Consider the following 25,167-nt stretch of genomic DNA (forward strand, 5'->3'; position numbering starts at 1 on the left):
CCATGGGGAAGGAAGGAGGCACCCACATATATGGGGTTGCAGTCAGGCCTCAGCCCCTGTCAAAGCATGTGCATGTGAGAGGGGGTGCCTCTACCCTGGGAAGGATGGCTGGTGATGGAAGCGGAGAGCAGACTCCCTGGAAGTCAGTCAGCAGCCAAGAGGCATCTCACCAGTGACTGACTCACACTTCCAGGCCCTGGGCTCTGCTCAAGCTCCAGGAAACTCTTTCCATTTGCTCAGCTCAGAGAGGCCCCTGACCTTGTGCTCTCATCTCCTGAGCTCCTGCTGGTGCCTGGCAGTGACACCTTTTCCCCCCCACAACTCAGACAACAGCACATGGCTCTGCAGGTGGGGGATTAACCCCTCTGCCATGTCATTTCCTGCCCTCCCTACACAGCATTGCAAAGCAGGGAAAACGCCTTGATGGACTGGTCTGCAAATCACAGTCACAACTCTCCTTGCCCACCTCCAGGGTCACCCTGCCCTGGCCTCCAAGGGTCTGTGTGCCCACCTAGCACACCAGCAGCAGGGCCTGGAAAACTCCACTCCATTCCTGGGTCACATCTCAGAGACAGGACAGGTAAAAAAAATGGTGGGGACCCAAAATAACTTGACGCAAGAGGATGCACAACAGCTTGGGAGCTCTGCCAGATGTCTGCAGTAAGGTCAGAAGAACTCACCTTTATGAGGAAGGCAGAGCCCAGCCTCAGCACTGGAAGGAAAAAAGAAAAGGCATAACTAACCCTGCCAGCACATACCCCCAAATGGCATGCAGTGGGTAGACTAATGGCTCTGGAGAGGCCTACCTGTAGCCCTCTTCCAGCAGACTGAAGGAAAGGCAGGCGAAGGACCTAGCTGCCCTTTGGCCATGCCATCTGCTTTTTCCCCTGATCTGGGTTCTTTCTCATCCTCACTTCCATTTCTACTTCTGTTCCGAGCTCCAGTGCTCACCCATACCCAAGGCTGGCATGATTTGGGCCTACAGAGACCCATGCCCTTTGCCCTGTGGACCAAGTCCTGGAGTCTGACCCCATGTCTGAGTCACCTGGTGATACTCCACTACTTTCAGCAGAGCCGGCAGGGAGCAGAACAGACAGGAAGGCATCTGATCCCTCTTCTAACTCACTATTGGAATCTTGCTCACTCCCTGGGAGCCCCTCTGTAATCTGTCCTGGGAATTGCAGCTGTGAAGCCAACCCCAGCTCTCTCATTCCTGCCCTCCCCATCCCTCTTGAGGCCCAGCGCTCCATTATCTCCCACTTCAGACCACAGCATGCAGTCTCACCTGGGGGCAGGAGAGGAGGGTGGAGAGGAGGAAGTGGAAGGGAATGCAAAATGGTGCCCAGTGGGAGCAGAGGATGAGTCAACGAGGTCAGGCATGGCAGGAGAGGTGCCCACAGTCTGGGTGATCACCAGCTCTGGGTCCAGCACATAGAGCTCATCCTGAGAGATCTCTGTCACATAGTTGAGGTGCTCCTGGAAGGCACAAGTCAGCTTCTTCAGAAGCAAGATCTACTTCTGTATAGCTCCATCTCCCATCCTCTCATGTTCTGTGTCTTGTAGCCCACCCACTGACTCAGCAGGGCGATGGTGGCTCAGAGAGTCACGGGTCCTGTGCCTGAGAATCCTCCGTCAACAGCACTAAGGCTGATGTGAAGTTGAGAGGAAGCAGCATGGTGTGGAGCCTTGTGGAGCCAGAGGTGGAGAAAGGAAGGGAGCTGGATCCCCCCTCATCCACCCCCAGGAAACTTGTTATCACCAGTGTCCATCCACCAGCTTCCAAGGTCGTGATCAGGCATGCCTTCACTATATCACTCTTCCCCAGTCTTCACTCTCAGGCTGGCACAAATTCCACCCCTGTTCCTCATCAGGACCTTGGTCCCTCACCGAATTCCTGCCACAGCCCAAAGCTCACCCTAATGATGCTTGGAAACTAATCACCACTTGGCCAGGTTAAAAGGAGACCACTCTTGCATTCTTGCCTCCTGCCTCGGGTAGGACTCTGCAGGCAGCTTCTAACCCAAGTCCCTGTGCTCCCACCCACTCTCCCTCCCTTTTCAGAGAGGATGGGGAGGTGCTGGGGCAGGTCCTGGACTAGGTGGCACCACCTACCTCAGGGACTGCCCCATCTCCACAGGGCAGGGCTGCAGCAAGGCAATGCGTGTCCTCCTGCCCCAGAGCCAAGGGGAGCACTTGGGAGGCAGGGCAGTGTGGGGTGCGAGACCTGTGCATCCCCATGGCTGAGCCAACATGTCAAGTCTGTCCTGTCAGGACATGCAGAAGAAGCTGGGAGGAGGGGAGGACACCACAGTTGGAGGATGAGGCCACACTCACCTGTGCACGGTCTATCCTATAGAAACGATCAGCCGTGGTTGCTGTAAGAGAGAGACATGGTGATTTTTGCATGGGACGAGGAAGATGGTCACTTTCCACCACTTTCCACACTGAGTGGTAGTGAACTATTCAGCCATGTCCTGTCCTGCCTGAAGGGCACAGCAAAACAAATGACAACCTCCTGACCAGGAACAGTCCCCTGATGTCCATCAGTAGTCTGCCGGGACCCCTCTATCCTCTTTGCCTGAGAGGCAGCCCCTGGTGCCTACAGACCACCATACTCCTGTGCAACATGTCTTTGCTTCCCATCTTCTCTTCAGTGACCCCTGGCAACAGCCATAAGCTATTGGGAAGGGAAGAACAGAACTAGCTAACGCCATGGTCTTTCTGGGGACTTTCAGGTGTTTTGGTGTTGCAACTGTAACACACCACTACACAGAACAGATCGAGCTCAGGGCTGCACACTGCACATCTCAGAACTGGCTTAGACTGTGTGAGGAACTACTCTGATTCAACATGATGCACATTATTACAGTGCACAGAGAAACAGGAGCACTAAGCGAGGCTGGGAGAATGGGGAGCTCAGCCTCTCCTTGCTCTGACTTTACTAAGTAACATCCCACAGACCACCAAGAGGCCATGTCAGAACTTACGATTGCCAGTCACAACAGAGCACACAATACCCAGCCGTAGATCCAAGTTCCTGTTTCCTAGGATGGCAGGAGAGCTTCAAACTAGCCTCCAGCCTGTTGTTCGCGGCCCTCTGTCCAGGTGCATCTCTCCACTCATCCCTCTTCCTAACAGGGGAAATCCCCACAACGGGAGAGGAGCTCCTCCAACAACGAGACAAGTGGCTGCGCTAGAGCCAGACCCACACAGCTAACACTCCTGGGGGAGCAGGGAGGATCTGGGGACTTACCAGTATTACCCAGGGAGGGCAGGACAAGTAAAGGCAGAGCGGCAGGATAAATAGGCCCCCATGCACAGTGGTATTTCCCCTGTGCCACTGGTGCCTACCCCAGGCAGGTTCTGGTGGGATCCTTGAGGATCTGGGGAATTCTCTCCATGAACAGAATGGGGATGAGGATGGCTGTGACACAAGCCAGAGCAGATTAGAGGAGTGAAAGAGCCCCATTTATCCTGTCCTGGCTGGAGATTTACAGCCATGGATCTGCTGATGAAGGCCTGTAATTCAGCCACTTCAATGAGCCCACACTGTCTTGAATGAGGCTCTGGCTTCTATCCTGACACATTTTCCTGAGCTCAGAACCTGCTGCTGGGAGACTGGCAGAAGGAGGGAAAATAGTCCTGGTAGTGACACCTGGAAGCAGCAATCCCAGCAGCTCCACATGCAGGGTTGAAGGTCCGAAGCAGAAGCTGCACCTTTTCTGTCTGGCCCAAGGCTTGACAGACCTACTTTGCAGCCCACGGCTGTGCCTGGCTTCCCTCCCACAGGGTACCAACACATGTCTGAGACCTGGGGTCTCAGGGGAAATGTGGCATCTCTGTTGAACTGAAGAGACACAGCAGTTTTCCCAGCTGACCTTCTATGATCCCTGAATCATAAGTCTTGTGATCAAAAAGGCCTTAAGCTGGACAGCAGTGGCTGTCAGCTACAAAGAGAGGCCTGCTCAGCACAGTGTCCCCTTCCTCCTCTCTCAGCTGCTCCTGCAGGTTTGAGGACTTGCTCTAACATTGTTAAGAGGGCACAAAAGCCTGCACTGACCTGGGCTGTGGGGGAATCCCAGGGAGCCACTTAGGTCAGTGGTAAAAAAAAGGACACCTAAAATAAGGCTTAGTAAGAGCAGCAGTGCAGCCTGGAGGCTTTGGAAACAAAGTGATGGCCATTTGGACAGAAAAAGGAGCAGGGTCTGAGAAATGGGACTAGAAGAAAGCCCAGTTTGTAAAAATGTCCCTGCTGCCCTGCTGCACATGCAGGGTCTCCTGTAATCCCAGCTAGCTGGGCCACAGCCTCAGCCCCACAGCCGTTGCCTGTGCACAGCTGACACCTGAATTAGGTGCACAAGAGACCTTTCTGTATTGTGCATTTAGACAGCACCTTCTGGTGGAGAAAGCTGCCATGCAATAGTCCTCTCCTGTCCTAGATGCTCTCCCTTGGACCTCCTCTTGGCCCAGACTAGAGCTGGCTCTTGCTTTTGGCTTTCTCCCTGGCCCTCCATTAGCCCTCCTGCACACAGGGGCTGGGCCCTATGTGCTGCTCTCCAAACACATGGAAGGAGGTTAGCTCTGTTCTGCTATAAGCCCTGTTACTGGAGTTAGAAAACTCCTCTTGCAAGTCAGGGAGATGAATTGTCATCAGCAGTTCTCTTGGCTGGCTGCCAGGTACAGAGAGCGAGCTCTGCACCCTCCTGGTGAGCGAAGGCAAAAGGAGAGGAGAAAGCTGCTTCCAGGAGGGGAGGAGAAGCAGAGCGCCTGCTCCAGGCAGGCAGAGTCCAGCTGGGGACCTGTTCCCCCGTATCACTGGGATCTACACTGGAGGCTTTCATTAAGCCTCGCTCCCAGCATACTGGAGCATGGGGGCCCCCTGCCTGTATGACACAGGACAGCAACCAGAGCACTCCAAAGAGCCCCGATGCATACTGCAAAGCTGCAGCTGCGTTCAGCTCTGGAGGCAGGTGACCAGCAGATACCCCTCGCCTGGCAGGCTTCTCACTCCACTTGTGGCCCTTAAGCAGAAGCACAGCTAGTGCCTGGGACAAAGAACTGCTGAGCTTGGCTGCAGAGATCCCAAACATCCCTGAGTCCCAAGTCTCAAACGGTTCTCAGTGGCTTTTCGCTATGGGTCTGTCTCCTTGCCCCCAAATTCACGCACAGTCAGCACCCCAGAGGGAAATGATACTCACAGTCCAGGAAGCACCACTTGGGGGACAGCTTTTGGGATGACAGAGTCTTCGGTTTGGCTCCATCCCCTTCCTGCACAGAAAGGATGATAAAGTTATGTCTCTTTGCTTCCCTGCCTCTCCCCAGGCTGTCCCTCCTGCTTTGGGAGGTCCCCGCCGATACTGAGGTGCTTGGACAGAAAGAGAAACTTTGAACACAGGCAGAACATATGGTGACAGGGAGTGGCATGGGACAGATCTGAGCTGACCAACCAAGCCCACAAGACCAGAATGATGGCACATGCAGATGGGCCTGGTGGAGGGAGAGAGGCCATACACACCTGAAAGAGCAGGCGCTGTAAAGCAGAGGGCTGTGGAGAGAAATCCTGCAGAAAGGCAAGGAAGGTGTGCCATTACAGTATTTGTCTGGGTGGCCCCCTTCCTTCTTCAGTCCCATAGGGGTTTCCTCTGTCCCTTTACAGAAGATATGGCAGGCGGCTCCCTGACTTTACATGCTGCCAGGCCGAAGTCCCAACCCTGCCCTGCTCTGGGGCCAGAGCACAGCATTGGCTCAAGGAGAGAGACATAGTGAAATGCGAGGTAACCAAGGCACACCAGCCCCAATATGCAGCTTTAGAGGCATCTACAAGGTTGAAGCCATACAAAAAAAAAAAAAAAAAAAAATACTACCCTCGAGCCCAAGAGCCTCCTAGCCTCATGTCTAGCTAAGTCTCCCCACCAGTGCCCTGGGCGCATGGGGGACAGAAGACAGGAAAGTAGAGCAGGCAGAGCGAGGAGCAGGTGCCAGTGAGCTGGCCTGGGCGAGCAGCTTCGTAACTCAGCTCTGCAGGATGCTGCACGCATGTTGAATGGGATTTCCTCGGCCTCCAGAGCCAGTCAGCTGTAGGCTGGGCAAGGTCCCTTAAATCTTTTGAGACAAGAACGGATTGTGCAGCAGGACACACTGTGGGCTCAGAAGGTACTGCTCACCAGGGGCTAGCGTTACACAGCCCATGTCTGGGTCAAGCACAGGGACTACACTAGTACATTGGCAGGAGCACAAAAATTCATACTTGCAAATGAAGAGAGTTAGAGATGGGGAACAACTCTAACTGGGCACCTAGGAAGGGGCAGAGTAGTGCCAGGAAACACAAAGCCCACAGAGGGCTGAAGGATGCACGGTACAGCGAGCAAACGGACAGAGGAAATGCCTCCCCAAACATGTGGGATGGGACAGGTCCTTGTGGGATGGGTGCTGGCTCTTTTTACTGCCCAGTAACTTTTCTGGGCCAAGGGTACAGGGTGAGAAGAACAATGCTGAGACAGAAGCTGCCAGACAGAGGGAGATCAACAGGCCATCCAGCTCGGGATCCTGCCTCTACCATGTGTTGAAGGCAAACGGTGAGGTGCTACCAGAAGCAGGAACACGTGTGCGTGTGTGCAGGTCATGGGGGCCTAGAAATCCCTTCCCTGAGTCTCTTCATCCTTGGCATCCAGTTGTGGCCACTTCCCATGTGGCACCTCACCTCCTGCAGCCTCTCAATTTGGGTCCGACACAACTCCAGGTCACTGTCTCCTGGAACCACAATGATCCCCAGTGGCACAGCTGTAAGACAGGGCACAAACACAACTTAGTGAGCAGCCCGTGCCTGAGCCCCAACACCTCATACAGCCCAACTGAGGGCACTGCTGGACTTGGTGACAGTGACTCCCACGCCCTGGCTACTAAGCTGGTCACTCACAGGCTTCCTTGAGCTTTTCCTTATCATAGTGCAGTGCCTCATAGTCACGCATGCTGATTCGGCTCACGCAGATTCGCAGCCGCTCGGGCACTGGCTGCTGGCTGCATGTAGGGTGAAAGGAAAAAGGAAGGTATCAGAAAATGACAGTCTACTTTCTCCCTGTCACCCTCCTTTCTGCAAAGAAGGGAGCAAGGCAAGAGCACAGACTGGTATGAGGAGCTGCCATCAGCAGCTTCTCCAGCATCAGAGTTTGGCCACATTTCTGTGGCCTGATCCCTTCCCAACCCCTCCCTGGGAGGATCAAAATGCCTTTGGGAGAGATGGATCAGTCCTGCCCCTTCCCTCTCCACCTCTTCTGCTTTGGAAAGAAAGTGATGGGTTGGTCTGAGGAGCCTACTCATTGAGCAGAGGCATGGAGTTGCGCCGCTTGGTCTTCTGCACCATGTTGGCCTGGTTGCGCAGGGAAATGTGGATGCAGGAAGCCGCCAGCTTGCAGGGCTCCCCGTCTACCTGCATGGGGATGGCCTTGGATGTGGTGAGAACCACCTGCCGGCACTGGCACAGCCGCTCCCCATGGCCACCAACCTGCAAGGCAGCCTGTAAAAGGGACCAGAGTTAGAGCAGAGCACAGACTGAGGAATGGATGGGGAGAACACCCAGCGTCAGCCAGATGTCACAAGTGAGCTGAGTCCTCAGAGTCTTAAGACTGTTCTCAGTGGGAAGGGATCCGCAGAGACCAGTGCACAATAGCATCTTGTCTAAAGTCTTAGAGAGCAGATACTGTCAGATATGTTAGCACCATAACTCCTCAGTAGAGGAGCTGTGGACCAGGGGCGCTGGCTGACTCCTGGGCAATAGAAACGGTCGTTCCCCTAGTTGCTAGCTACCACCAGTAACAGCACCAACTCACCAGGGATGTCATGGTGAAGCCAATGACTTCAATGCAGCCATCATCATGGCGCTGCGGCTCGAAGTCGTGGTGCTCCCCAGGGTTGCCCCAGGGCATGGTGCCTGCACAGTATCTGTGGATGAACAGTGGGTGATGCATAGACACTCCCCACCCCACAGTCCTATGGGGATCATATAGATGGGGGAGAGGAGCCTGGCACAAGAAGGTGTATCCTGGGGCTACTCACCTGGGAATATTGAGGAAGACCAGGCATTGGGGCTTCAGGTCCTGGATCTTGGAGGTCAGGTCTGTCCCATCACACTGAAGACAACATAAGGGCATTCAGGCTGCCGTAATGGGGGGGCCTGGCCCACCCTACCCACCTGGGAGGAAATGGCCTCCCCTTCTACTCCTCAAGGCATCTGTCCTCCAAACCAAGGGAAGCCAATGCCCCAAGGAACCCATCCTTTCTCCCAGCCCTGAGATATTCAGCATGCTGAGAGGGACAACTCCTCCCCTGCTCCACAGTGCACACCCCTCCCTGGCCCAGAACACTGCTGCACACTCACAACCAACTTGACGTGCTTCGCTAAATCTTTGGAGCTCCCCGTGAGGAAGTCAGAGAAAGCCGTCTGCCAAAGAAAGAAACATAATTTGCACTCAGACATCCACCTAAACAGACAGCCAGGAAGACTGCCATACAGACCTTCAGACCTCAGGCATTGAGAGGGACAAATCACCTCCCTGTCCGCTGGCAGAAGCCATCTTCTCTTCCCCTCTCAAAACAACCTGACCAATTCCCCTTGCAATTTTGCCTACCAAAATTCCTTGGGGCACCTCACAGCTCCAATAACACAGCCCAGTAATTCCTCACCAGCCCACTCCTGGCTTTAGGGAAGAGCTGGGGGGCCTCCTCCAGTAAGAGGAGTCACAAGAGAGAAGTTCAGTCTCAAGCTGTAAGGAAGTACGATAAAACAGAGCTGATGAGACTTCATTCAGAGATAACAGGAAAGATTGTGTGGCCTATGTTATACAGATCCTAGTGTCTGTCCCCTCTAAGTTTAACTGTACAGAGAGGAGGGGAGACAGACAGGAGAGATGTGAAGTGGTGCAGAGCAGCACTTGTCCTTGAAGACAGCACAAATACTGGTCACTCAGCCACCTGGGCAGGAAGATACATCAGGGTGTGTGTGTGTGTGTGTGTGTGTGTGTGTGAGAGAGATACACCAGGGTGTGTGTGTGTGTGTGTGTGTGTGAGAGAGATACACCAGGGTGTGTGTGTGTGTGTGTGTGTGTGTGAGATACACCAGGGTGTGTGTGGGTGTGTGTGGGTGGGTGAGAGATACACCAGGGTGTGTGTGTGTGTGTGTGTGTGTGAGAGATACACCAGGGGGTGTGTGTGTGTGTGTGAGATACACCAGGGTGTGTGTGTGTGTGATACACCAGGTTGTGTGTGTGTGTGTGTGTGTGTGTGTGTGAGAGATACACCAGGATATGTGTGTGTGTGTGTGTGAGATACACCAGGGTGTGTGTGTGTGTGTGTGAGAGATACACCAGGATATGTGTGTGTGTGTGAGAGAGATACACCAGGGTGTGTGTGTGTGTGTGTGTGTGTGTGTGTGAGATACACCAGGGTGTGTGTGTGTGTGTGTGTGAGAGATACACCAGGATATGTGTGTGTGTGTGTGTGTGTGTGTGTGTGTGTGTGTGAGATACACCAAGGTGTGTGTGTGGGTGGGTGTGTGTGAGAGAGATACACCAGGGTGTGTGTGTGTGTGTGAGATACACCAGGGTGTGTGTGTGGATGTGTGTGTGTGTGAGATACACCAGGGTGTGTGTGTGTGTGTGTGTGTGAGATACACCAGGGTGTGTGTGTGTGTGATACACCAGGGTGTGTGTGTGGGTGTGTGTGTGGGTGTGAGAGATACACCAGGATATGTGTGTGTGTGTGTGTGTGTGTGTGTGTGTGAGATACACCAGGGTGTGTGTGTGTGTGTGTGTGTGATACACCAGGGTGTGTGTGTGTGTGTGTGTGTGTGTGTGTGTGTGTGATACACCAGGGTGTGTGTGTGTGTGTGTGTGTGGACACCAAAACACAAAGCTCTGGAAGTGAGATGCAGTAGTGTGACATAATTAGCCAGGGAGTTGTAATTGGCTTGAGGTGTAAAATAAAAGACCAAAGCAATTTGGGGACTACGTATACAGAGGCTTCCTGTTCCACAGCAGGAGGGACAGCCTGCCTCCCCACAGCTCCAGGGAGGTCCTGCCTGGGTGACTGTCCGTGAGCGTGAGAACAAGAACAATAGTGGAAGGAGATCAAGAGAGCAACTGTACTGCAGGCTAGAGAGCAAGTTGTACCACCAACAGTATTCACAGCCAAAACGGAGCTGCAACTGCCAGTGCTGTAGCCTTTCTGCAGCACCTCACCAGCTTCAGTGGGATGGTTCACCCTGGGTGCATGTAAAAGCCCAATTAGCTCAGATGAGTGACTTAAGGGTGTGGACAGGATGGAGTGGAGTGGAGTCACACTTATGTGTTCAAGCTAAGGCTGTTAAGAATGCATGTCCAGCTCCTCAGCACTCAGATATTCTCCATGTACTCACCCCAGCATAGAACATTTTATTCCGAAATCGGCTGTTGAATTTCTCTGGATTTGCCTCTAGAGAAAGGAGAAAAAAGTCCAGGTCATTTGCCTGCATGTGGAAATACTTCACTTTCCTGCTCTCCCCTGAACTGGGCTCTCCAGCCAGCGTCAGCCAGAACACAGGCCACAGCTCTCTTCCCTTGTGGAAACCCGTGTTCCCTCTCTAAACCCTCCACTCACTCCTCAGATTTCACTTTTGGCTATGTCCCTGGGCCAGTCCTTCTTGTTTGCTTTCCTGTGGCTGAGGAGCATTTTACCGGCCCACCTCTGTGGCATCTCATCACCACAGGCTCCGCCTTGGCCCTGCCACCCCTGCTGCATACCTCGGGATTCGTGAAACTCCAGTGTCACCCGTGCGTCAAAGCCAAGGCTGAAGTAGTTATTAAAAACATCCAAGGGAAGCTGAAATGGAAAGGAAGGATAAGACTGGGAACCTGGTGCTTGCAGAATGAGGTTGCCAGTGTGCAGCCATGGCAAAGGACAGGTCATGTTATAGCAGACCAAGTACTGCACTCATGAGGCCGAGGGAGTGAGGGCCTGCCTTCTCTCCAGGGAAGGCAGCCTGAAATGACAGACTGGCCCTTTTCCATCACTCTGAGCTCAGTGGCTTTGTGGCAGCTGCGTAAGCCCCAGGGCAGGACGTGGAGCATCCAGGCACAGGGATCACATAGGATATGGGAGTGCAGCATCCCACTTACCCCCTGCTTGGCAGAGGTGCAGCAGATAACTCAGTGGAGGCATGGGACCCCTGGCCAGCCTGCCCAGGTGAAGAGCACTCTAAGGGGACACTCTCTGCTCCCTGAGATACTTTCAGCCATCCATGTTTCTGCTAAAGAAACAGTTTTGGGGGAAACTGGGCTTATAACTGCTGCAAGTTGTCATTAAAAATCCCTTATGGATGTTCAGTTCTGATCATTACATGCCTTACCCCATGATGGCAAAGCAGATGACAGCCATGAAGAGAGAAATGGAATTGGAGCAGGGAGAGGGAAACGACAACCCACTGCTGTACCCTTAGGTGCTGGGGCTGCCTGAGCCTGTGAGATGCAGAACATAGATCCCCAGAGTAGGGAACAAACATGGACAAGAAGTGTTCCACCTTGTCTGTGGCTGCCTCGTCCTTCTCCTCAGGGTTTGCGTCAGGGTTTGGTTCCACATGGAGGTTCCAGCGATCGAGCTGCACAATGTTCCCATCTTCCACGTGTGACAGGATCTTGGACAGAGGCTCATCTGTGTAACCCTAGTGATAAACAGAATTCGGTGAGTGCCCATCTGCCTCCCACAGAGATGCCCCAGAGATGGTGGACCTTAAGCAGGCATCCCAGAGCAAGGAATGGGGAAAAGATCAGTTCTGCTGGAATGAACAACTAATTGGAACTTTGAATTTAAAAACAATATAACTTCCTTCTAAAAATCAGCAAAATAAAAATTAAGTTTGAAATAATGATTGCTTGTGTTAATGTCCTAATATCTGATACTATAATATAATTCAGAATAATTCAAATCACAGAAGAACTGTAATATCCAGATAGCACTTATTTGTTGGTCAATACTTAGGGAAAGTCGAAACACCCAGTTGTTGCAAATCCCCATCTCTGTCTCTGGAATCAGAGTTGAAGCACCCAGCCCACCTCTGTCAGCAGGGGGCTCTTCAATGGCAGCAGAAGTCACTTACCCCACCCCAGTTCAGTGTCCTGGCCAAGTCATTCCCTGTCCCCAAAGGTAGGATGGCCACAGGAGGAGGTGGGTTGAGGCGTAACTGGTCGAGAATGGAGAGTATCCAGCCCACCTACTCAAGCAAGAGAGTGCAAAGAAACAATTGGTTATTTCAGGGCCAGCAAGCAGGTGAAGGTGACTCAGAACACTAGCTATGGCCCAAGAGGAAGAGACAGGGGTCCTCTTAGCCACTACAGAGACTATTCACATCCTTTGATGCTCTAAATGGGTGCTGGTGGAGATACCAGTAACCCTGGAGGGGACAAAGCCCCCTAAAGAACTATAAATCCAGACATGCCATGCAACTAGCACCTCCTGAAGCAATGCATGGTGTGGGGGAGCCATAGTAGTCTGCTGTTAAGAACTGTACCACAGATAGAGTATGCACATTTTGCCCTGTTCTGGATCACAGCGAGGAGGGCTGCTGCCAACACTAAAAAGGCCTGGGGTAAAGGGCACTGCAGCCTGGAAGGGTCTGGGAGACTCACCGTGCCATCTCCCCCACATGCCAGGATCCGTAGGTTGTGGACCTTCCGGTACAGCTCCAACCTGCAAGCAGGGAGAGTCGGTCAGGAGGGGAGGGAACAAGCACTGAGGCTGTAGCCCGGAAAAGGTGTTACTGAGTGGCTACAGGGTCCCTGGTCCTCACAGGGCCCTAAGGAGGTGGCATCCACAAAGCCATGCTTGTCTACCTCTCCAGCACCTCAGCAGTTCACAGTCCTGGCCAGCCATAGTGACTATGGCTTTGCTGGCCCTTGTAGAGGGAGAGCAGAGTGTTTACATTCCTTGTACATATGGGTAAACTGAAGCACAGCAAGCAGACAAGACTCATGTGCCATTAATGGAACATTATGAACCAGATTTGGTAATATCACCCCACATCTTAGCTCTTAGCCATTAGCTTTAAGATTATACCATCTCTCCTACAGGAAACACTGAAAGGCCAGGACTGTCTGCAGGCTGTCCTAGAGAGGCCTCTCAAATCCTGAACTTGCCTTGGGTGCCTCTTTGCACAAGGAAGCTATGGAGCATCAGGCCTCTGCTAGCTGCAGGAAGAGCTCTTGGGAGGAAACTCTGGAGCAGGGATGGGGGAGAATGGGGTTGCTCCCATCAGTACTCACGCCTCCTTGGGTCCACCCTGGCTGAGGTCAAAAACTTGCCGTGGGTTGAGATACCACATGAAGGATTGGATGATCTTGGCTCCCTAGGGGGATAAGAAAGGCTTCAGGTAACAGTGAGATCCCCATGGACAGAGGAAAGAAGGCATCTGGTCTCAGGGGGAGGCAGTGACAACGCTGTTCTGGGGCACTTGGGTAAAGCCTGGGCTAGGTGGGAAGTGCCAGGTAGCAAACTAGTATTGAAGCTGAGACGTTTCCAAAACTATGCTGAGTTCTCAGCGGCTCGATGGTAGTGCCCCCACAGAGCTGCCTTCTTGGGGAGATGTAGAACAAGGATGTACCTGATTACCACCGCTCTTGGGGTTCACAAACACCAGCAAGGGCTTCATGAGAGGAGCTGGCACAGGCTTGATGACAAAGGGTTTCCACCTCCCTTCCTGCAGGAGACACCACAGGTCCATCAACAAACCTGGGGAAATGCAAACTCACACCTCCAAGTGTGTCACATAGGTCAGGAATGGGAGGTGTGAAGGGAATGTGCCAGCCACTCTGTAAGCCTTAAATACTAGGACTTGCCCTGCCAGCAGGCAGAACTCAATTCCCAGCCTTTCTCACCTCTGTTGCCTCCACTGAGATCTTCAGTGGCTCCCAAGGTTCCTCCTTGCCCCAACATCCTACCTCCACCTTGTCCTCTTTAGCCTGACAGCTCAGTCTAGACCCTGCAAAGTGCCCTTGCTTCTCAAATCTGCTCTTTGCTGCCCAGCCCTTCCACCCTTCCAACACATGGTCCCCTCATCTCTGACCTCAGCCCCCTTTTTGCTGGATTTCCGCTTGAACGATGCCCTCTTCTTTTTCTTACTAGACTTCAATGGATTCTAGAGAGAGAAGGAAAAAAGAAACAAATCACAAAACTATGTCAGGAGCTGCTGGGCAAGGAGTCATGATTAAACCATGAGAGCTGAAGTGACTTACCTGGGGCCGTCGGACCCGCAGAATCCAGGTGGGAGGAACAACAACAGCGGCGTGAGCCCCTAGTGAGCAGGGCTCTTCGATGTGTTGCAGCATGAAACATGACACTTTGCTGTGATACTGGGAGGGAGAAGGGGAAAGGAGAGAGAAAAAACTCAGCCGCTCAGTTCGCTGGAAATCGCCGCCTTTTCCTCCCCCATGCCAGTGCAAGGACTGCTGTGGGAAATGATGCAGGAATTTTGTAATAAGAAGGCTTCCCCTGGGAGACTCTGAGAAGAATGTGTCTCATGGGAGCTCCCAGCTACTACAGCACAGCCTCTCCCAGTAAAAGGAGCTGTAAGGGCAGGCTGCAGAGAACAAGCTTGGGGAGCTCCCAGCAGAAAGCAGAGGTCATAGATGCAGAACAGATTGGTTAAGATGTTAGATGGGGGCTTTGCTCACCGCTTGCTTGCACCAGGAACAGCTGATGGCTACAATCTCTTTACTGTGGAAGGCAAACTTCTGCTGGAAACCCTGTGGAGGGAAGGATAAAAGTCTTGGGGAACTCCCTCACAGCTTTCTACCATCTAACAGGACTTCTTCACTGCCAGGAGAGACATTACCGAAGAGAACATACCTGCAGTCAGTGCACTTTGGGTCCCTCTCAGACAGCCCCAATCACCACTAGAGCACTCTGCTCTGCAGGAGTGTCCTCACTGCCCAGGGAAAGTATGTCAGGAAGTCCTCTCCAGGGTAGACTGGGCCCAGGGGAAGAACAACTCTATGCAAGAATCCCAAATCTACAGCACTTATCTACTGCTTCACTCCCTATCCCTGTGCAAAACAGGGCATGAGTCTTGGTTTTGCTGCAGGCTCCTCCTGTCTGATAGGAATAGGGGGATCTCTCTCATTCCCAGATCTGTTACCCTCCCTAGTTTGACCTTAGCCTTCCTTCAGGCTGAGACAGAAGCAAGAACACCTTCTCACCTTGCCACACTGCCGGCATTTCCCTTCCTGCCGTCTCCGGTGCACCCAGTGATGACGGACAACTATGGGCTAAAGAGAAGATAGAAAAAAAAAAAAGTGATGGGCCCTTAATGCGAGGGAATGCAGGGATAGGTATGAGGTATGGACACATCCTGCTTGTCTCCTCAGATCAAATCCTGACAGCCTGGGCCCCTGACCACAGGGAGAGGAACAAGGCTGTTCGCGGGCACCTTCTCCCCACCTGCGGGCATGGGAACAACTCATTCTGGGTACGGGCTGGTGCATGACAGGGGCAACTGTGGAGGCTGAGTAATGTGACAGAGTGATCCCCAAGCACTGTAAAGGGTAAGAAAGCTTACACTGAAGTACTGCATCTCCTATATCCTCCCCTCTTCTTTCAGCCTTGGATCATGAATGGTGTGTGTATGGAGGGCAGGGGGACAACAAAGATTACAGAGGGGAGTATGAGTTCAAAGCCTAGTAGAGAAGGACTCAACATCCCTGCTTTCGACAGCTTTTGGACTAATGACAACAGAGGCAGAAATGGGCTGTCTCTCCTATCAAGCCTGAAGGAGATTTGGGTGATCTCCAAAGTTGTCTGCTCTAAGTGCAGCACATGGGAGAGGGAAGAGGGTCCTGCTGGATTTAGCGGACATCAATCCAGTGGCAGTAAAAGGGGGGCTATGCCCTGAGCTCAGCTCTACGTTCCACTCGGCACATAAAAGGTAATGGATTGACCCTGAAGGGGATCCCAAGCAGCACACACTCCAGAAGAGTCCCTTTCTTGGGGAGTGAGAGGGAGGAGCCCTTGGAGGAACTGAGGAGAATTAGGAAGATAGGATAGATAAGTAGGGTTTGTGAATGAAAGGAGAAAAAATAGGTAAGAGGAAGGAGAGAAAGGGCTGAGGGATAGAGAACTGGTAGAGGCTGGAGAGGATGAAAATAGACCCAGGAGAGTGAGCGGAGCCAGAGAGACAATGACCGGAGTTATCAGGAGAGTTTAGAAAGTAAGTGGAGGACAAGCAAGGGAGTTGGAGTAAGAGTGAAACTGGAAGGAAGGCCGCATGAGAGTACATGGTGGGAGAAGCAAAGAAAGAATGAGCAGTTTTTAGAGCTGTTGAAAGCCTCACCTGATCAGATCACACTAGTATTTCTGAGCAAGCAGCCCTGAATTTGAGTACTCCTTCTCCTATTGTGTCTTCTATTCCAGCACAAACACAGTGTGGGTGCAGCAGCTGTGGCCCTTAACTGAGCAAAGTGGCCCTTGACTGAGCCATCAATACCCACTCCAGAGCACTGTGTGGGCTGCTCTGCTTCCACAAGGTGGAGGGTGAACCATGAAAGGTGCTTTCATCAGAGCAGCTCAACAGACAGATCTCAGGCCACTTCTTATGCCCATTACATTAAAACATGGGATAAAGGGGTCTGACTGCACCACTGTGGACACCTTCCATTGCTACAGAGACTACTGCCAGCTGTGAGACCCCCTGTGCGGGTTCTTGGACTAGGTGTTACCGAAGCATGGCCTGCTAGCTCTGACCTACAGCCAGCTCCTGGCAGTGCTGCTGGGACCCCCTCCCCCAGCATGGCTTACAGCAGCATGGAGAGCTCCTGCTCCCTAGGACAGGCATGAGTGCTCCTGTGGGAAGGTGGTGGGTGCTGCCAGATCAAAGCCCCACATCACAGATGGGAATTCCTCAGACCCTGGCTGTATTTCACACCGCAGCAGCACCAGGGAGCCCTCCAGAGCATGTAGCGCAGAGACAGGCTTCAGAGACAGTGAGGAGGGCACTGAAGAGGAAATACCTTGATGTGCCCATTGTGCACATAAGCAGAGCAGGAATGGCCCTGGCATACAGACACAGAGGACAGTCCTGGCTGGGCTGAGGGGGACATGGAATGGTTAGGCTGGGGAGGACACAAACACTAGACCCCAAGGATGAAGAGTTATAGGATCATGCAACTTGGAGTACCTGTGGCACTAAGGATAGGGCTGAGGGAAAGCACGAAGTGAGCCAGCACCACCCCCTTCCAAGTTGCGGCAGTCCTGGGGAACTGCTGTTTGCCATAGCATCCTTTATTTGCTTGGGTGAAAAACTCTCCCAGGAAACATTGTTTGCAGGGTTCCCCCAGGCAGATACAGGAGCTTTTGAACATGCAAACTGGCAGATCATCTACCTTTTGCTGCCTGTGATTTTTCCACTTATAACACTCAGTCTGTGCTGCTGTCTTGCAAAGAAACATTCTTTTAAAAGGCCACCTTTTTGGTGCCAGGAGGCAGCACAATGCCTGCACTTTGATGGGCAACATACTGGCACCACCTGTGGCCTCCGCCACCAAACTGGAAAGGCAAGGGGGCAAACACAGGCAGAGTCCCAGGCACATCTCTCACCTCCCGTACGTTCCGGGATCCTGACTCCCTGAAGGAAGGTTTGCAGCGGAAATTTATCTGTGGATTGAACACACATGAGAGGAATCAGTGAAACCATCACCTGAAGAAAACCTACTGGAGATCATTTTGCTACAGCAGGCCCAGAACCTCTGGAGGTGTTCAGTGATTGTGAAACCCACCACATGCCTCTCTCAGTGAACAAAATGAGATTTGGGGTCTTAATCATGTTGCTAGACACTCCTTTTGGAATCATCTCCTTAAAAAAAATCTCTTTTTGCAATGACAACAGTAAGACCCAATCTTCTTGGGGTTCACTACAAGTCTCAGAACAAGGGCTGGCCAGGAAAAGGCTGTTACAGCTTTGGAAGAAGCAGAGAGGGCTTTAATGGTCTTTACTCACTTTCTCTAGCTGTTCTATGCAGGGTGTATGCACTATAATCTTGCAGGCTGCACACTTACGCCTGGAGAGTGGTTTTTGCTGGAAGATGAGAAAAGGGGAGGAAAAATATCCATGTGAATAGCAGTGTTCAGACCGGCAAGCTCATCTTCCCCCCACCCTTTCTTCATATTTTTCAGGATGCAGAAAAAGTCCTATAGGAAAGTTAAATACAACCCAGACTTCTTGCAAGTAAAGGGATCTAAGAATGTGCCTAGAACAGATGCTCTCCAGTCTGCATCAGAGCAGGAATGTGCTCTCCCACTGCAAAATCAGTCTTTGGCCTCTTCTGACACTGCCTGAGCGCACTATGGAAGGTGGTTTGGGAGGCACTTGTGGAGCGCTAGCCTAGACTTCGGGCTCATGCTGCAAGACAAGTGGGCAGACACAGGATGGCATCACTGCTTGGTGTCCAACACCTCAGGTAGGATCCAGCCTGCAAGTAGGGAGAGCCTTGCTCTCCCTTGCTGCAGCATCCCCACAAAATTTGCCCAGGGGCAGTCCTGCAGGTGGGGTCAGGCAATGTCTGGGCTGAGTCTCCATTGCTCATTTTCCCCCTCTATTGAAAGGTCTTTCCAAAGAAGGTGGAATCAGATTGTCCCCCTGAGTGCATGGGATCCCAAAGCCTCTCCCTGGAACATCACCTGTGGCCTGCTGGCAACCCTGTGTCAGGTTCCCATTACAAATTGAATGGCAGCACTGGCTCAAACCGGGGGTGCAGCCCTTCACCACACACCAACCAGCAGAAAGAGCATGCTGTCCCTCCCCCTTGCTAGCTCCCCAAGCCCCCTTGCACTTCCCCCAGCACCAGGCAGTAGCAGGGCCTTCACAGTCTCTCCGCCGGGCGGCAGCACAGCCCGCCTCTGTGGATCTTGCCAGGAGATGCGGGTGACCCTAGGTGACTTACCAGCAGCTTTGCCATACAGTTCTGCTCCCCAACATAGCAGAAATCCCCAGAGGCATTGGTCTCAAACCAGATGTGCTCCCCATAGACTGCAGTCTCCTGAAAGGCACAAGCCAATGCTGTGTTTCTCAGAGAGCACCCCGAAATGATCACCTGATCTCCTAAAATGCTTTGTGCTAGGGACAAGATAACTCGATGTGGGGGTTGGGGGGGGGGGGCCAGATGTAGGCAGGGAGACAAGACGCACAGAACAACCAGGGCAAACTCCTGGAGAGAGGAAACTTCGCAAAGCTGCTGCCACAGTCCACGCCACTGGAAATGAGAGGGCCCCAGGAAACCAACTCTCCTCTCTCTCAGATCCTAGGGAAAAACCTACAGCCTAGTTGCAAAGTGTCCCATATAGTGGGGCTGCTTCTGTTGCCCCCCTGAGAAGAGGCACCTTGGCAAATTCAATGCTGGAGTCTCTCCTGAAAGAGCCTCTGTTCTTTGACTTAAGGGTACAGCTCAAAACCTGCCCGGCTTTGCCTTTGCAGGAGGAGGGCTGGAGAAGAGGCTGGCGCCCATATGTCAAGGGCTCTGTGTCCCACAGACTCCACTTGCCAGGAGCAGAAGAGCTAGAAGTTAAGTAGCTGTATCATCCTCCCAGACAATTGCCTGTGCCTGCACAGCCTCTTCTCACAGCATCAAGGGGTGCTGCCAGCAGTACAGACGCTAGCACCAGCTGGTAGCAACTGTAGAGGCCACAAATGTATCAAAGCCAAAGTCACCTGGGAAGCCTCAGCCTGGGAAAAGCCTGCTGCTTCTTGGCCCAAAGTCCATCCCATGCGATGCCCAGCAAAATGCAATGCAACTTACACTCCAGTCCACAGTGCTGCGTATTTGCCTCTCCGAATCACTCCTCAGGGCTAGTGCAGGGTTTGGCTGGGCTACCATGTGCTGGAGGCTGGACTTGGCAATAGCTTTTCTGGAAGACACAGGAGGGCTGGCTATTAGATCAGGAGAGGAGGAATGTGTGCAAAGCACAGCCTGCCTCTGGGACAAACAGTGATACTGGAGAAGAAAACCATCCTCAGAACCAAGCATCTGGAAATGCAGCAATTCCCCAGGACCATCGCCTGAGGAACACCCACCCCTTCTGCAAGTCAGTCCCTGTGGGATGCAGAGGTGCTGGCCACATTGCTGACAGGGGCAGCCCGGAGCCTCTGCCCCAATGTGGCTCCCCATAGCTCCCATGTACAAAGGCACCCCAGAGCCTGGGGCATTTTCAGAGTCCGGCACAACTGACTGGAGCAAAGCAGCTGCTTGTTTGGGACTAGGGAGCTGGTGAGCTTCCCTCAGGTTTGTTAGGGTGGAGGAAAGGACCAGTGGGTCTAGTCAACTGGAAAAATTAGGCAATACCCACCTCTAGCCCAGAAAGAGCCCTGGCACCTTTCTTCATGCCTGGGCTGGGAGAAGGCAGGGAATACAGAGGTACTTTGTATGAGCTGGAAGGGGATGTGTGGCAAGCCCCAGCGAGCTGTGGTAAGAGCATCAGACAGAAACAGAAAACTATCTCATTCCTCAGTGACCTGCAAAGGAGACTCTGGCTCCTTGCTCTCCTCTGGGGACACAAACAGCACTGCAAAGACATTGACAGCAGCAGCAGGCAACAACAGCAAGGCCTGGCACAGCATTCTCTGACCCTGGCCATGTGGCACAAAAGGCCTCAGGGCCTCAAACCAAGCCCCTACCCCTTCCCACCTTCCCCATTGCAGTCCTGGCAAGCCTGGAGCCCCACATCCACCTCCCCTCTCTCAAATACTGCCTTGCTAATGTCACACGCCACCATACATACAGCAGTCTGGGGCTCCAGCTGTCGGGGGCAGCAGGGCAGGCGGACTCCGATCCCAGGCACTCGGAGAGGGCAGCAGGAAGGTGCCTGGCTCTGGCTGCACCCATCCACCTCCTGGGGAGCAGCCACGCTCGGCCTGGGGAGAGCAGCGCCCCAGGCCCCATGGCATCACTCGAAGGCCGGTGCTGGCTGAGGCGGCGGTAGCGCCCTTGCAGGCCGTAGGCAGCCCTGCCGTACACGAACTCAGTGGGCAGGAGATGGGAGGATCTGCGACGCAGGCAACGGGGGCCCCTAAGCAGTGGCTTGGCGTGGAGGGATCGCATCATGGGGAGCATGGAGAGCCAGGTCTCCTCAGCCTGCCACCCACGCCTGCCCGGCTCCGTTCCCCCGGTGGCCATGCTCTCCTTCCTGCTGCCACTGTCCTCCAGTGACTCGGATCCGGAGTTGTCGGCACAGGGCACCCCTTTCCCCTCCTCTCTCATTTGGATAAGGCTGGCCAGGAGCATGGAAGGGCCCATCAAGTGGGTATCGATGGATCGCACCTGACCTCCGCGCTTCTTCTGCACGGCAAAGCGGGGGCTGAGGCATGGTGGTGTGGTGCTGGAGCGGCGCCGGGAGCTGGGGCTGGCCTGCTGGGGTTGACCCAGGCAGGAGAGGGCCGGCAGCGGGGTACTGGACCTGCACCGGCGCTGGGCCAGCGAGGCGGAGGGCAGGCCCACTTGGGAGCGTCGCCTGGCTTTACCTGTGGGCACTGCCACCATGCTGGCATGCCGCGACCCTGAGAGCCCCTTCCTCTGGAAGTGCCTCTTAAAAAAGGTTTCCATAGCACTGAAGGTGGCACCTGAACAGGGGCTGTTAACATAGAAACCAGCAATTAAAGAGCCTCCTGGCGAGGCTGCAAAGATCAAAGCAGTGATGGGCCAGGGGGTGGCCCAGAGCTCACAGGGCACAGCAGAAGGGAGCGAGCAGGAGGAAGGTGAAACAGCAGGAAAACCACTTCAGTTGCCAGACCTGTATGGTTGCTGCCAAGCTCTGCCTCTCCCCACCTCAGCTCTCCCTACACAGGCAGAAAAGGAGGATGGGGAAAGGCCTGAAGGCCTTGTCTGGTGCCTCAGGGGGTAGCGATGAGCAAACAGCTGGACACTGGGATGCCTCTACCTGGAGCGAGCAGCAAGGCGGGGACTGGCCTCTGGTATACAACACACTACTCGCTGCTTAACAGCACCGCAGGAGCAGCTGGGCCACAAGGCACCCTTTCCTCTTGAGTTCAGAGCCAAACAAAGCTCTCCCTCTTCTTAAAGCAGTTTCTGGGTTTATTTTCACAGCTTAGTCAAGGGTGCTGTGATGGCAGGGCAGGTGTCACATGCTGTTCCTAGTTCCCTCTGGATCCCATGCTCGCCATTGTGGGATCAACGTTGTCCTAACCCCTTTTTTGCACTGCACAGCTTCCATTTCCAATTTCTCAGAAATCAGCCCAGCCCTCTTCAGATCTCCCAGTTCCCAGCACTGTAAGGCATGGAAAAAGCTCAGCATTCAAATGCAGTCTCCTGTCAGCACTAGGATGACAGCTGGTTCCTGCAACTACTTCTCTGCAGAGGGCTTTGGATGGAAAAAAAAGAAACAGTGAATTTAGGGGATTGGAGGTGTTAAAGGGATAATTGCTTGACTTGGAGCAGCAGGGAGGAGACTCCCATTAAAAAAGACAAAGCCCTTTCCTACAATATCATGTGCTGAGCCGGACAGAACAAAGGCACATGGCACTCGATGCCTTCATGCCTTCGGTGAGGATAGCAAGGCTTCCCCCGGAGAAAGTGCTCAGAAATACCTGCTGGACTACTCCCAGGTCTGCAGAGGTTGAGCTTCCCTCTGGATGACCCTGTGGAGAATAGCTGCTGCAATGCTTGAGAAGATGAGCCCTTGCTCACTACCCCCAGTCACCCTCATTTATCCCTTTGTGCTGGCCCTCCTGGTGTTCCAGGGGTAACCACTCTGCCTAAGCACCAGCCCCACAGAATTGGATGCAAATGAAAACTAAGCACTTAGGAATTCACAAGAAGAAAAACAAGGCCAGTAGAAGTGGGGCATGTAGATTTGGTAGAGGCTGGCAGAGGGAGCTGGAGCGGAGGTGGGCTAAGAAAATCATCCTGTCCTGCTCAGAAATTCCCTCTCCTGGTGAAAAGGGCTTTAATATGACCCTTGAGCCTTCCTTGCCCAGCTCTCAAAGCTTGACAGTTTGCCAGGGCGTTGCAGCTGTCCGTGAAAAGCACTGGGCCACAGATGGAAGCTGCTACAGCACTGGTTTAAGCGCTCTCAGCTTGGTATGCAAAGGTTTAAATGGAAGAGACTGAATCTGACTAATTCCAGTGCTCCTCTGCTCTACAGTGAATGCTTCTCTTCTGACCCTCCAGCCACTGCTTGTCTTCAACTTCTAAAGAGAGAGGGTTTCTCTGAGGACAACTCAAGAAACACTAACACTCACAGCTTGGTAGAAACAGATTTCTGGCTCTTCAAGTGCTACAGAGCCAGGGGGCTCCAGATTAAGGCAGTCTGCAGGCACACACAAGCCACCACTGTCACTTGCAGCAACTTCTCCATGCTGTAAAAAGCTGCTCCTCTACCCATCATGAGTGTATGGGCATGTCACTCACCACTGAACTAAGATTAGCTGCACTCATTTCTGTCTTCCTCTCTTCTCATGCTTTCTTATGCACTCACTTGCTGGTCAGCAGTACTAGAAGACCTTTAGAACATCCTGGCCTAAACCTCGACTACCCTGGGGGCCATGGGAAGAGGCAGATTTGTCAGAGAGACGCTTCCCTTTTGGTTTGGGATATGCATTAAGAGAGCACATAGGTGCTATTTTCTGGACTTCAAACAGGCGATTTTGCTTAGTTCTTGTACCACAAGCAACCCATTGGGCTGTACTTCTACTTCTTTTAGAGAAGACTGCAAAGCCAAGTTTGCATTTTGGGGAGGACAAGACATGGTTCAGTCCCCTCCAGCCTGGTAGGCAAGGAAGCTAGCTCTGTAGTTTCTGGAGTCTCACTGCTATTCCCTGTGCTACTACTGTATTCAGCAACATAGCCCAGGGAGGGGAGAAAGTACAGCAACGCTCTCCAGAGGGATCTGCAGCTCAGACAGCAGCACCGGAGGAGTTAAAGTCTTGTTGAACTGCAAGCAAAACCAGAGTGCCATCTTCTCAGAGGAATTTCTCAAGTTCCACCACAGCAAACAATGCAGATATGCCTAGTGCTAACTGATCACTAGCACATTTAACCATCGTACCACCTAGGCCTTTGCAGCTATGCGGGGTGCATAAGTATGTTCTGCCGATCACTCTGCTTCCAGCCTGTCCTTGATTCTGCAATGTGCTACTCTTGTCCCTCTCCCCATCATTTGTGGGATAGCACAGTAAACCAGATTATCAACAACAGTCTTAAAAATTGTCTAAACAAATGAAACAGGTTAATAAACAACAGAGAACACTGTCTGGGAGTGGCAAACTGCAACAGACTCTTTTTGACCATTTTTAGTTGCCAGGGGAGATGTTCTGCCAGACTACATCCTGAATGAGTTGAATGGGTGCTCCCTTTGCCCCAGATATTCCACCAACATTCAGGCTGGTGTGCTGCTGGCCAAGCTGCTGCTATGAGCAGGAAGATCTCTTAACACAGCTTCCTTCCTTTTTGCACCACGGTCTCGTGAGGAAATCTGCCTCAACAACCTTTGCTTGACATTTATGTTTTAGTTACTAGTTGATTAGGGTTCTTTTTTTAATCTTCAGGGCTGTGAGAAAGTGGCACAGACTCTTGTTCCAGCCACCAGTGGTGAAGGGTATTACTGGGAAATCATTTGACAGTCCATAACGGTACCATGCTCAGATAGGATGGTGAAGAATTTCCCCATCTCTTGCATCTTACTTGCAAGCTGAGCTGCCAAATGGTATATTGTGGGTGTTGAGAGCTGCTGCTGGCAGAGCAGGGGGACTGAGGACAACAAGGCATGGAGTGCCCAGGGTTGATGTGCACTGGCAGAGCTGTGAGCAGAGCAGCAGGGGAACCATGCACTGCAGGGAGAGGAGCCCAACCAGACCTAAGTCTTGAAAGCCTTTGGCCTAACACTTGCACATTTCTGGGATCTGCAGGTTTCTCTTAAAAGACTATTTGCAGTTGACAAGATGGATCAGGAGCAGTGCCTGTTACTGTTCTGCAGACGGCATTGCTCAGTTAAGTTAGGTAAGCAGGCTGGATGGAGACAGTCTAGCATTTGCAGGGTGGGAGGGAAAGGAAATAATGCTGCACACACTAGGATATCAGCTCTACTTACAGGCAGCTTTACATTATCATTACAATCTACTTCTTTGAATGAGGAAGGAGTCAGCAGCTC

At 52.8% G+C, this 25,167-nt stretch overlaps 1 protein-coding gene across 4 annotated transcripts in view; it reads right to left on the reverse strand.

Annotated features, from left to right (window-relative positions):
- DGKZ (diacylglycerol kinase zeta) overlaps nucleotides 1-25,167 on the reverse strand; it is a 66,754-nt gene that overhangs the window by 7,016 nt on the left and 34,571 nt on the right. Inside the window, exons 1-27 of one of the 4 annotated variants that reach the window (XM_067296407.1) lie at nucleotides 20,785-21,647; nucleotides 19,806-19,914; nucleotides 18,954-19,049; nucleotides 18,011-18,088; nucleotides 17,611-17,667; nucleotides 15,219-15,287; nucleotides 14,694-14,765; nucleotides 14,256-14,372; nucleotides 14,087-14,158; nucleotides 13,625-13,720; nucleotides 13,287-13,369; nucleotides 12,654-12,714; nucleotides 12,125-12,238; nucleotides 11,549-11,689; nucleotides 10,773-10,851; nucleotides 10,409-10,464; nucleotides 8,375-8,437; nucleotides 8,053-8,126; nucleotides 7,827-7,938; nucleotides 7,314-7,513; nucleotides 6,917-7,017; nucleotides 6,701-6,780; nucleotides 5,516-5,560; nucleotides 5,199-5,268; nucleotides 2,335-2,375; nucleotides 1,286-1,476; nucleotides 681-712 (exon numbers count right to left, since the gene is read on the reverse strand). In XM_067296407.1, coding sequence (XP_067152508.1) covers nucleotides 681-712; nucleotides 1,286-1,476; nucleotides 2,335-2,375; nucleotides 5,199-5,268; nucleotides 5,516-5,560; nucleotides 6,701-6,780; nucleotides 6,917-7,017; nucleotides 7,314-7,513; nucleotides 7,827-7,938; nucleotides 8,053-8,126; nucleotides 8,375-8,437; nucleotides 10,409-10,464; nucleotides 10,773-10,851; nucleotides 11,549-11,689; nucleotides 12,125-12,238; nucleotides 12,654-12,714; nucleotides 13,287-13,369; nucleotides 13,625-13,720; nucleotides 14,087-14,158; nucleotides 14,256-14,372; nucleotides 14,694-14,765; nucleotides 15,219-15,287; nucleotides 17,611-17,667; nucleotides 18,011-18,088; nucleotides 18,954-19,049; nucleotides 19,806-19,914; nucleotides 20,785-21,605 — 3,130 coding nt within the window. In that variant the 5' untranslated portion in view covers nucleotides 21,606-21,647. Of the gene's footprint in view, nucleotides 1-680; nucleotides 713-1,285; nucleotides 1,477-2,334; nucleotides 2,376-5,198; nucleotides 5,269-5,515; nucleotides 5,561-6,700; nucleotides 6,781-6,916; nucleotides 7,018-7,313; nucleotides 7,514-7,826; nucleotides 7,939-8,052; nucleotides 8,127-8,374; nucleotides 8,438-10,408; nucleotides 10,465-10,772; nucleotides 10,852-11,548; nucleotides 11,690-12,124; nucleotides 12,239-12,653; nucleotides 12,715-13,286; nucleotides 13,370-13,624; nucleotides 13,721-14,086; nucleotides 14,159-14,255; nucleotides 14,373-14,693; nucleotides 14,766-15,218; nucleotides 15,288-17,610; nucleotides 17,668-18,010; nucleotides 18,089-18,953; nucleotides 19,050-19,805; nucleotides 19,915-20,784; nucleotides 21,648-25,167 lie in introns of those variants that run through there. The other 3 variants (XM_067296410.1, XM_013959493.2, XM_067296409.1) reach the window with 3 other exon arrangements.

The sequence above is a fragment of the Apteryx mantelli genome, chromosome 4, assembly GCF_036417845.1.
Source record: "Apteryx mantelli isolate bAptMan1 chromosome 4, bAptMan1.hap1, whole genome shotgun sequence".
Classification (NCBI taxonomy): Eukaryota; Metazoa; Chordata; class Aves; order Apterygiformes; family Apterygidae; genus Apteryx; species Apteryx mantelli.